General features: G+C 46.0%; 1 protein-coding gene across 5 annotated transcripts in view; it reads right to left on the bottom strand.

Annotated features, from left to right (window-relative positions):
- LRP11 (LDL receptor related protein 11) overlaps positions 1-11,209 on the bottom strand; it is a 43,261-nt gene extending 32,052 nt beyond the window's left edge. For all 5 annotated transcript variants that reach the window (XR_005214325.1, XM_037819351.1, XM_037819343.1 and 2 more), the window contains exons 1-3: positions 10,392-11,209; positions 6,415-6,572; positions 5,549-5,690 (exon numbers count right to left, since the gene is read on the bottom strand). Coding sequence is in view for 4 of the 5 variants with exons in the window: in XM_037819351.1 (XP_037675279.1) it covers positions 5,549-5,690; positions 6,415-6,572; positions 10,392-10,914 (823 nt within the window). In the remaining variant the exon portion in view is untranslated. The remainder of the gene's footprint in view (positions 1-5,548; positions 5,691-6,414; positions 6,573-10,391) is intronic.
- Positions 11,210-12,030: the final 821 nt, after the last annotated feature.

Raw genomic sequence — 12,030 nt, forward strand, 5'->3', positions numbered from 1 at the left:
AAAGGTCCCACACACAAGAGGTCTGCTCCCACAAGAGTGGATCAAAAGAACAACGTCTTTTATGGGGTACATAACAGATTAAACCAGCCAGTTAGAGAGAATATTCAAAGAAATAATGGCTGATAGCTTCCCAAATTTAATGAAACACATGATATAGCCATCCAAGAAGCTCAATGAATGCCACATAGGATAAACCCAAGTAGACCCAAATCATGCCATACTGTAAAGAAACTGTTGAATGACAAAGATAAAAAGAGAATTCCGAAAGTTTCAAGAGAGAAGCAACATGTCATAAGCAAACCTCAGTAAGATTAAGTAGCAATTTCTTATCAGAAACCATGGAGGCAAGAAGGCAGTGGGAGGACATATTTAAAGCGCTGACAGCAAAAAGTTGCCAACCAAGAATTCTATATCTGGCAGAACTGTCTTTCAAAAAAGAGGGAGAGATGAAGACATTCCCAGAGGGACTTTCTTACCACTAGACCAGCCTTACAAGAAATGCTAATGGGAGCTCTGTAGCTTGAAAGGAAAGGACAACAAACAATTGAATGCAGCCACATGAAGAAATAAAGATCTGTAGTAAAGATAATGACATGAGTAATTATAAATGACAATACTCTTATATTTTTGGTTTGTAACTCCACCAACTACTTCCTACAGGATCTAAAAGGCAAACACATAAAATGTAATGACAAATCAGTGGTTTTGGAATCATAATATATAAACATGTAATTTGTGACAAGAAATACATAAAGGTGGTGGGATAGTAGGGTATAGGAACATAGTTTGTATATCCTATTGAGATTAAATTGGTATCAAAACCACTGAGACTGGGGGAAAACCTAAGATGGCAGCTAGGTGAGACAGGGTAAAAAAACACCTCCGTGAAAAATACTAGATAAAAACCAGAAAGTGACCCAGAACACCACTGCCAGCGATGCACCAGCCGGACAAGGTCTGCTAAATCCACAGGGAACATGTATTTGGTGAAACCAGGAGCCTGCATTCTGAAACGAGTGAGTGAATCAGTTGAAAGTCCCACAGCTGTGCTGCAGTGTGGGGAAACGGTGGGCTGGCATTTGGAGACGGACTAGTTCTTTAAAAAAAAAGCCCCGGAGTGGCTGCAGATATGACGGAGAGAGCCATGCAGTGAAGCACAGCGGGAGTGGGCTGGGCTAACGCCTCAGTGTCTGGCATGGAGGATACCCCTTCCCACACCCACTGCTGATTGTCTCGAGACCAGGGGAGCAGAGGGGAGCCAAAAGGAGGAAAAAACCCACATTCCTTGCAGCCATCTCCCCAGTGGGTGGGTGACGCTCCTGCCCGGGGCCAGACCAATAGCCCAGAGCCGCGCCAAGAAACCCAGTGTGATGGGGAATCTTTCCCGCAGCACAACACAAGAGCAATATCAGCCATGGACAGTGGCCTTTAATACACCCATGGCTGATTGTCCCGGAGCCGGGAGGGCGGAGCTGTGCAAAAAGGGGGAAGTTAATCCTTCCAATTCAACCATCTTTGAAGTGGGCTGGGAGCACCCCTGCACGGCCCAGCGACCCAGGGCTTCCCTGGAGGGCCAGTGTGCACTAGTGGCGTGGTGTGGCCCACCCTCAGCAGAGGTCCTGGAAGAGCACAGCTGGGAAGGGGGAACTGCTCGGAAATCCCAGGTAACCTATGCCAATACCAAAGACTTGTGGGTCAGCGGCAGAGAACAGCCTTAAATCCTTGGGAACACCTGGGAGGTTTGATTTTTAAAGCTGCCCTGCCTGCCTAACCACCCAGACACACGCCCCTCATTGAGGACGGACAGCACCAGCAACACACCCAAACTTGGTGCACCATTTGTACCCCACAAGAATCAGACCCCCACACACCACAAAGACAAAGTGGGGGAGAACTGACTTGAGGGGAATAGGTGACTCACGGATGCCATCTGCTGGTTAGTTAGAGAAAGTATATGCCACCAAGCTGCAGTTCTGTCAAATTAGGGATCAAGTAAAGCAAATGCCAAGAGGTCAAAAACAACAGAAAATCTTAAAGCATATGATAAAACCAGATGATATGGAGAAGCCAAACCAAAACACCCAAATCAAAAGATCAGAAGACACACAGCACTTGGCACAATTAATCAAAGAATTACAGACAGGCAACAAGAGCATGGCTCAGGATATAAAGGACATGAAGAACAGCATGGTACAGGATATAAAAGACATAAAGAAGACCCTAGAAGAGCATAAAGAAGAAATTGCAAGGGTAAATAAAAAAACAGAAAATCTTATGGAAATTAAAGAAAGTGTAGGCCAAATGAAAAAGACTCTGGATACTCATAATACAAGATTAGAGGAAGATGAACAACAACTCAGCCTCCTCGAGGACCACAGAACAGAAAATGAAAGAACAAAAGAAAGAATGGAGAAAAAAATTGAAAAAATCGAAATGGATCTCAGGGATATGATAGATAAAATAAAATGTCCAAATTTAAGACTCACTGGTGTCCCAGAAGGGGAAGAGAAGGGTAAAGGTCTAGAAAGACTATTCAAAGAAATTGTTGGGGAAAATTTCCCAAACCTTCTATACAATATAAATATACAAAACATAAATGCCCAGCAAACTTCAAATAGAATAAATCCAAATAAACCCACTCCAAGACATATTCTGATCAGACTCTCAAATTCTGAAGAGAAGGAGCAAGTTCTGAAAGCAGCAAGAGAAAAGCAATTCACCACATACAAAAGAAACAACATAAGACTACGTAGTGACTACTCAGCGGCCACCATGGAGGTGAGAAGGCAAGTGGCATGACATATTTAAAATTCTGAGAGAGAAAAATTTCCAACCAAGAATACTTTATCCAGCAAAACTCTCCTCCAAATTTGAGGGAGACCTTCAATTTTTCACAGACAAACAAATGCTGAGAGATTTTGCTAATAAAAGACCTGCCCTACTTCAGATACTAAAGAGAGCCCAACCGACAGAGAAACAAAGAAAGGAGAGAGAGATATAGAAAATTTTAACATACATATATAGAATATTACATCCCAGGTCACCAGGACACACATTCTTCTCTAGCCATCACAGATCTTTCTCCAGAATGGACCGTATGCTTGGGCATAAAAACAAGCCTCAATAAACTTAAAAAAAAATGAATTTGTTCAAAGCACATTCTCTGACCACAATGGAATACAAATAGAAGTCAATAACCACCAGAGACGTGGAGAATTCACAAACACCTGGAGGATAAAATGAGGGGGAGATGAAAACATTCCCGGATAATCAAAAGCTGAGGGACTTCATCACCAGTAATCAGTCCTATAAGAAATGCTAAAGGGAGTTGAGCAGGTTGAAAGGAAGGGACACTAAACAATTGACTGAAACTACATGAAGAAATAAAGATTTCCTGTAAAGAGCACATGGTAAATATAAATACCAATACTACTGCATTTTTTATTTATAACTCCACTACTTACTTCGTACAGGATCTAAAATACATAAACTATAATGATAAATCAGTGGATTTGGACTCAATGTAAAATATGTAATTTTTTACAAGAACTACATAAAGGTGGGCAAATAATGGAATACAGGAACATAGTTTATGTGTCATATTGAAATTAAGTTGGTATCAAAGAAAGACAAGATTGTTATAGATTTAAGATGTTAAATCTAAGCCCCATGGTAAACACAAAGAAAGTATCAGAGAATATGACCATAGAGATGACAAGTAGAGTAGGGGTTCCGAGAAGTGGGGGAAGGGGTAATGAGGATTTAAGAAATGAGAGTAGGGTTTCTGTTTAGGGTGAAGGGAAACTTCTAGAAATGGATGGTGGGAAGGTGACAGCATTGCAACATTCTAAATGTGATTAATCCCACTAATGGAATGCTAGAGAGGGGGTAGAACGGGAAGATTTAGGCTATAAATATGTTTCCACAATTAAAAAAAGAAAGTCTAAATAGACGGCAATTAAATGTCAAGGATGATCCTGGATGGGATCTGAAGATGGAGGAGAGGAGGCTCAAAGGGACACAGATGGGACACACACACACACATACACACACACACACAAAGGAAATATAGAATGTAAGCTTTGTATCAATGTTGAATTTCTTGAACTTCTTAGCTGCACTTAATGAGATTGCATAAAAGAATGTTCTTGTCCATCAGAAAGGTATATGTGAATTACATTGTTTGTTAAAGATATATGCAGGTTGCTCACATATGTTCAGAGGACAGAGCAATAGATGAGGGATGACAGATAGGGAGGGAGGGAGGGAGGGAAAGAAAGAAATGGTGGTGTGACAGGATGTTAAAGGTCGTGCATCAGGGTATCAGGGGGGGGTTGGGGTATGATGGAGTTCTAAGTATGGGGTTTGTACTGTTTTGCAACTCTTCCTGTAAGATTGAATTTATTTCAAAATAAACTCTGTTAAAGTAAAAAAAAAAACAAAAAACCAATGAGATTGTTATAGATTTAGGATGTTAAATTTAAGCCCCATGGTAACCACAAGGAAAATATTGGAGAATATGCTAGCTCATAGAGACAGGAGAATACAGGTTGTCAGGGACAGGAGACAGGATGGGGAGATAATGCATAATCGGTGTAGGGTTTCTGTCTAGGAAGATGGGAAAGTTTTAGTAATGGACAGTGATAAGGATACTGTAATATTGTGAGTGTGATTAATCCCATTGAATGGGGGGCTTAGGAGTGGTTGAGATGGGAAAGTTTATGTTGTATATTTATGATCCCAAATACATAAAAAAAAGAGTAATTAAAGAGACTATGGCAATTAAATGCATTACATGATCCTGGAAGGGATCTAGCAAGGGAGGAGAAAAGGCTCAAAGGGATATTATTGGGACATGAGAAAAAATTAGAATATAGACCATAAGCTTTATATCAATGTTAAATTTCCTGAACTTCATAACTGTACTTAAGGTGTTTACATAAATGACTATCCCTGTTTTTAGGAAATGAACACGGCGGTAGAAAAGTGTTCAAGAAGCATGCTGTATAAAACCCACACTCAAGTGTTCAGAAAATGGATGGATAGACAGTGAAACAGAAAATGTGTCAAAATTGGTGGATCTGGGAATCTGAGGGATATGGGTGTGTTGGAGTTCTCTTAGGGAATCTGTATTATTATTATTTTAAAAAACCTTTTTTTATTCGATAATCATTGTGAGGTTATAGAACAGCCATGCATAAAATACAGGATTCCCATATACCACCCCAGCACCAACACTTTCATTGGTGTGGAACATTTGTTATAATTGATGATAGCACATTTTTATAATTGCACTATTAATTAAAGGCTATGTTTAACTTAGGGTTCAGTGTTTGTGTGGTGCAGTTCCATGGATTTTGGGGGTGGGGGTGGGCGGGTGTGTGTATTTGTGTGTATTATTTTTATAACTGCCCTGTAAGTTTGAAAGTATTTCAAAATAAAAAGAAAAAAAATTTGAATGTAAGGGATAAGAACCTGCAAGCCGACGCCGTCCTCCCGAGCCCGCCGCCCCCGCTGGCAGTGTGCCCGAGAGGAAGGACGCGCTCACCTGGCGCAGAGCCGGCCGCGGGCAGCACGGTCACCGGGACGTTGTCGGAGCTTCTCTGCAGGGCCGCGTCGGTCACCGTCAGCTGGAAGGTGTAGGCGCCTTCTCGCAGGTGGGGCAGCTTCAGCTTTCCCGACCCAGGCACCTGGCGCCCAAGCCGGAGGCCTCACGTTAGTTAGGGGCTCCGAGGCGCGGAGTTCCACATCACCCCAAGCTCGTCCGGCACCATCGCGGGTGCAGCCCCATGACCCGCCGCCCCTCGGGTCCGCGGCTGCTGAAGACTAAATCCCACCCCCTCTGGGCAGCTCGGCCCCGCCTATATCCATGAGACCAGGTTTATGTGGGCTGAGAGGGCCTTGCCTGGTCATCCTTCTATTTGTCCTTAGCAGAAGCTGTGCCAACCTGTGCCTCCTCTCCAAGCTCCACATCCTACATCTAGTCCCTCCCTCTGGCAGAAGACCTTGTCTATTTCCAAGAGAAAATGAAACCCTTAATTATGGCTACATCTGCACCCACCCCACCTTCCTCCAACCATGTCATGGTTGTGGGGTGTGAGATGCTCCTCTCCCTGCCCCAGGCCGACCCTACTAGTCCTTGACCCCTTTGCTTCCATGCCCTCCAGAACACTGACCCCTCAGTTAAGTTCTCTTTCCAGTAGCTCTGCTATACTGCACTCAAATTGCTCTTGACCTAAAAACAATAAATGCAACAACAAACCATTTTTGGGACACTCGCTTTTAGACTTTCTCCATCTTATACCTCCTCTGCTAGCATGAGGATGGTTTGGGAACACAGTGGAGGGACAACCACTAGGAGCCTCTCATTGAGCCCAACTTCTTATCCCAGCAGTGATAAGAAGTGTGTGTTACCTCCATGTCCACAGAGGGGTCGCCCTGCAGCAGCGTCCACTTGTACTGGACTATGGCGTGGTCATCTGAGCTTGTGTGGCCGTCCAGGATCATCCCGTCTGCAGGCAGGTGCACAACCACATCCTGCCCAGCCTGGCTAAGTGGAGGCTCATCATTTTCTAAGAGACAAAATAAAGTAATCCTAAGAGAGAGGATTCCTGATTTTTTCCTAATTTTTCCCAGAGAGGTATCCTGTTTGCTAGAGCAGATGTGGTCTAGCAGAGAACTGCTAAGAGAATGCATATAAACTGGAAGTTATTTCCTATTGACTTTTGCTGTGTTGTCTTCATGTCATGTCATGTCATGTCATAAACAATAAAATCGTCATACATTAGGAACGTGGAATTTGGCTGTAATACACATGCAGGAGGCAGTGGAGTACCAGCAGCTAGTGCCAAGTTGTGGGTACAAGTCCAAGGAACAGCCCTCCAACGTGTGAATATGGAGTTTTTTTCTTTAGGTTGAACTCTTAATTTATAAGCAGTTTAAGTGCAAAGTTCTATTTAATGAATTTATATATATTTTTTAAAAGGATTCTTGAAACCAACCCGAAAAACACCAAATTCACCTTCAATATAGATTTTGTTTTTCTTATCCTAAAGTTTTTCAAATAGAAGGAATATAAAGTGTTCAATGAATGGGAAATGAGTTGATTTTGGAAGGTGAAGGCAAGTTCTCAGAGCCATACAAACTAAAGACCACAGAGTAATTCTCCAGATTCCAATTTTTCAGCTAGGATAACATAAGTGGTTCATGGCTTCTAATAATTGAATTTTATAACAAAAGTGGGCACATTGAGTTTCTATGAAGGTGGCCTATAAGAACAAAACAAAAGTAAGCATTTATCTTTGATCTAGAAGGAACTAAATAATTTAAGACTAATTATGTTCCCTTAAATATTAATACTTTTCTGATTGACAGCTGATTTGGTGGTGAGTGATGTTGGACAACTGGCATGTAGAAACTTGTCTAAAAGTATAGCTGTGAATATTTTAATTGATTTAAACGTCTTCTTAGTGTAAATTTACACAAATGTACACATAGGTTAAATTAACAATGTAACTGGAAAAAAAAATTCTACAGGTTGATTATACATCCTTTTTGACATCTGCTTCCCCTCTCTAAGTGCCAAGGCTCTCATCCAAATGCTGGCCTGGACGTGACCCTCCTGAACGCCCCCACCCCCACCCCACCGCACTGCGGGGCTGACCCTGCCCTCCTTCCCCTGTGAGCCCAGCGCTGTCCCCGGCAGGGCTTCCACCACCGCCCTAGTTCCCACCTACGCAAATGGCCAAGGCCAGCCCAGGACTCCCAGGGGGTTGTGGAGGCAGCTACACTTGCTCATCAGGCAACTAAGTTGTCACACCTGAAACTCCGTAGCTAGAACGCCTCTTCTGAATGTGACCCGATTGGGCTGTTCCCCTGCTGAAATAAGCCCTTCCACAAGCCCGACAGCCCCATCTTCTCTCTGGTGGTCCTCTCCACCCACAGCAACAGGCAATTTAGGTGAGGGGCTCTGGCTTTTCTGAACAGGGAGCTGACTTGAAGTACATTAGGAGGAAGAAGCACACTGGCAGGGAGACATGATATTGCTAAAGGGCAGCAGTGTTCTATTGTCTCATTTGCAGTAATTTAAAGCAGTGAGGACGAGTCATTCTGATGTCAAATAAGTCAATTAGACAACCCCCTTGTTCTAGTTCACTAATGCTGCCAAAATGCAAAACACCAGAGATGGAATGGCTTTTATAAAAGGGGGTTTATTTGGTTATACTGTTACAGTCTTAAGACCATAAAATGTCCAAGGTAACACATCAGCAATCGGGTACCTTCACTGGAGGATGGCCAATGGTGTCCGGAAAACCTCTGTTACCTGGGAAGGCATATGGCTGGCATTTGCTCCAAAGTTCTGGTTTCAAAACGGCTTTCTCCCAGGACATTCCTCTCTAGGCTGCAGTTCCTCAAAAATGTCACTCTTAGTTGCACTTGGGATGTTTGTCTTCTCTCAGCTTCTCCAGAGGAAGAGTCTGCTTTCAACAGCCATTTTCAAACTGTCTCTCTTCTGCAGCTCCTATGCTTTCTTCCAAGTGTCCCTCTTGGCTGTAGTTCCTCTTCAGAACATCACTCACAGCTGCTCTGTGTTCCCTCTGCCTGTCAACTCATTTATATGGCTCCACGGATCAAGGCCCACCCTGAATGGGTGGCACCATGCCTCCATGGAAATATCTCGTCATGGGGCACATTTCCATGCAAATCTAATCAGCACCAAAACATCTACCCCACAAGATTGCATCAAAGAATATGGCTTTTTATGGGGGACATAATACATTCAAACCGGCACACCCCTCCATGCCTAGGAAGAAACTTCTGCCTTTGCCTCTGAGCAGAGATCCAGCACCCAGGTCTCTAATTCTGCATCTCCCAGGTGGACAAAAGCTTAAGGATCAGGAAGAGGTTCTGCAACCTGCACCTGTGCTGCATGGGGACCCCTGAAGTCAGAATAGGGGAGGGGGCTAGACTAAGGGAAGACTTTAGACATACAGTCAAAACCCACTGTGTGTTTTAATTGCAATACTTTAGAAAAAAATTATCCACAACCCTAAGGTGATTATCATCATTTTTAGCATGTACCCTCTTGTCTATCGCATGATGATGATGATGATGATGATGGTGGTGGTGAAGAGGATGATGATGATGGGGATGAGGATGATAGCTGCCATTTATTGGGTGATTTCTTTGTGCCAGGCACTATGCTAAGTGAATTTACTTTCATCAGTATCTGAGAGAGGTCATCTTTGCAACACACAGATAAGTAAATGAGGTTCACAGAGGCCAAGTCATTTGACTAAGATGACGCAAGTGGCCAATGTGCCAGCTCAGACTTCAGCCTGGAACTTCCTAACTCAAAGGCTCTGCCCTTCCCATTATGCTGTGAGGCACTATGAGTGAACTCCAACTGCAGTAAAAAAAACTTTATATCCTCAATTTGATTTATTACTATATTCCATTTGATATTTATTTATATATCTTAGCATTGCCCATGTTACTACATAGAAATCACAATTGCCATTTTAATTGCTAACCCCCACTATTATTGGATGTTTACCGTGCTGCTAGTATATTCACCATTTTAAACAATTCCACAGTGGACATGAGTTTTGCTCATACTTTTTCTTTAGCATGGATCAGTTTCCTAAAAAATATTCTGGAGGAATGAACATTTTTATGGCCTCGTGTATGTGCCTTGATTCTCATCACAGCTCTTTCAGAAAATAAAACCACCACTTTCAGCTCTTTTTCTAAAAGAGATAACAACTTAAACTTTCTTATTTTCAACTCAAATCAAGTCTCTTCTTTGCAGTCTACATGGCAAGGGGTCTGTCCACTGGAATCAGTTGGACGCAGCTTCAGAACCCCCTGACTCGTTTCCTTCCCACTTTTGTTTGACGGAAGCAACCGCAGGTGGCATCATAGGCCGCGGGGGCCACGCGCGGAGACGGGGGTGGGTGTCAGGAGCAATTCCGCTTCTAATTGAATCTTGTGCTGGCAATCACTTGACAGGAATCGTGCCTTATAAACACCCCCAAGGCTAGAATAAACTTTTATTTATTTGCTCCAACTTTCCTTCTCCTTTAAGTGATATATCAGTGAATCATCTCGGGCCAACCTCTCCCTCACCAAACCCCCCAGCCCCCCAAATATTCCAGAATATATATATATATATATATATATATATATATATATATATATATATATATATTCCAAATATTCCCCGAGCGCGCTTCTGCCAGCCTCCCGGGGATTCTCAACCCTCTCCCCTGAGACTGAGCCAGCAGCGCTCCTCCGGGTGCCCGCGACTCGCCCATCTGGGAATGCGTGGGGGTCCCTCCTCGCCCCCGGAGCACGGACATCTGCCCAGCAGAGTGGCCCGGCATGCTTACCCAGCGGCAGCAAGCCCGGGGCGGAGGCGTCTGGGTGCGGGTGCTCCAGGCCGCCCGGTGCGGCGCGGCGGAGGCTGTAGCTGGTGTAGCCGCGATGCGGGGCGAAGGTGCAGACGCTGCGGCCGCGGGCAGTGCAGTCGAAGAGGTAGCAGCCGAGCGCGGCGGCGGGGGGCCTGGGCAGCCTGAGCACCGCCAGCGAGCAGCGCGGCTCCGAGCAGCAGGCCGCCGCGCACTGGCGCCCGTCCCGCACGCCCGTCGGCGCCCGCAGGAAGCGCGCCCCTGCCGCCAGGGAGGCCTTGGGGCGGATGATGGCGCCGGGGAGGGCGCGGTAACCACCGCCGTCCCCGCCAGGACAGCCCTCGGCGGCGCCTCGCGGCCCCCGCTCTCCGCGCAGTAGCGACGGCGGCCCGACCCCGCGTCCGCGCGGCAGCCACAGGCAGAGCAGCAGCAGCCCGCGCAGCGCCCGCAGCCGCGAAGGCCGCCTGCGCCCCGAGCGCGCGTCCCCCCGGGTCGCGGAGGCCATGGCGGCGCCGAGCGAGCCCGAGTTGCTGGGAGAGCGGGGCGGCGGGAGCGCGGGGGCCTTCGGCGCGACCCCGGCCGGGCGCTCAGGGCGCGGCGCCCCAGGGACCCGGCGGCATTGTAGGCCCCGCGCCTTTTCCTGGACACCGGTGGCGGCGAGCCGGCCTCGGCGCGGACCAGACCCGGTGAGAACCAGACACCGGGAGCGAGGAGCGGCCTTGGCGTAGCGGGGGCGCCGCGAGTCCCGCCGGGGCCCGCCTCCGCTCCCCGCGGCGCCGCCTGCCCTCCCTCCTCGGGACCTCCCTCACTCCCTCTGTTCATTCGCGCTGCACTCCGGGGCTATTCAGGCGGGGACAGAAGCCCAGGGTGGGCGGTGTGCTCGAGGGAGATTCCACTTCGTCCAGAGTTTATGTTTGGGCCCAGTGGGATTTTAAAACCATCCGAATCTGCTCAGGGCGCCAGATCACAGGGGCCCGACTACTATGGGGGAGTATGGGGAAAGGGGGCTCTCCTTAAATCCTGTGACCGCAGAGACTGCTCCGGAGAGTTGCAAAACCGGGAAACCAAAAGAGACCATCCTCTGGTCCTCACCTCTAACATCCTTCCCTGATGGTTTCCACATTTGGTTCCCACATGTTGTCCTTGGGCAGCTCGAAAGGCAGCAGTGAAGGATGTTTTGTCTGTTTAAAACTACAGAGATGAGTAGTCACATGCACTCGGATTTCCATGAACATAACTAGAAATCTAAACACAGCCAATTTGGGGACCTGCCGAGTTATCTCTAGTGTATCGGACAGACTTTCAGATTGTTAGATCATGTTCCATCAAGGGAATTGTGAGTTTTAAATGAGAGAAGATAAAGGAAAATGACCAGCCCAGTGGAGGCTACACCTTAGAGTTTTAGCTGCCTCTGAGCAGCTTCTGCATACATCTTTTTAATTTCCGAGTCAGTTTCTACTGATTGGTTTTTCTCCTGATTATGGGTCATACTTTCTTCTTAGCATGTCCGGAAATTGGTGTTTGGATGATGAACACTGTAGATTCTACATTATTAGACATCTGTAATTTTTGGTTTTCCTTGTGGATATTGACCTGCTAATAGGCAGATAAGTTACTTGGT

Source organism: Choloepus didactylus, chromosome 2 (genome assembly GCF_015220235.1).
Source record: "Choloepus didactylus isolate mChoDid1 chromosome 2, mChoDid1.pri, whole genome shotgun sequence".
Lineage (NCBI taxonomy): Eukaryota > Metazoa > Chordata > Mammalia > Pilosa > Megalonychidae > Choloepus > Choloepus didactylus.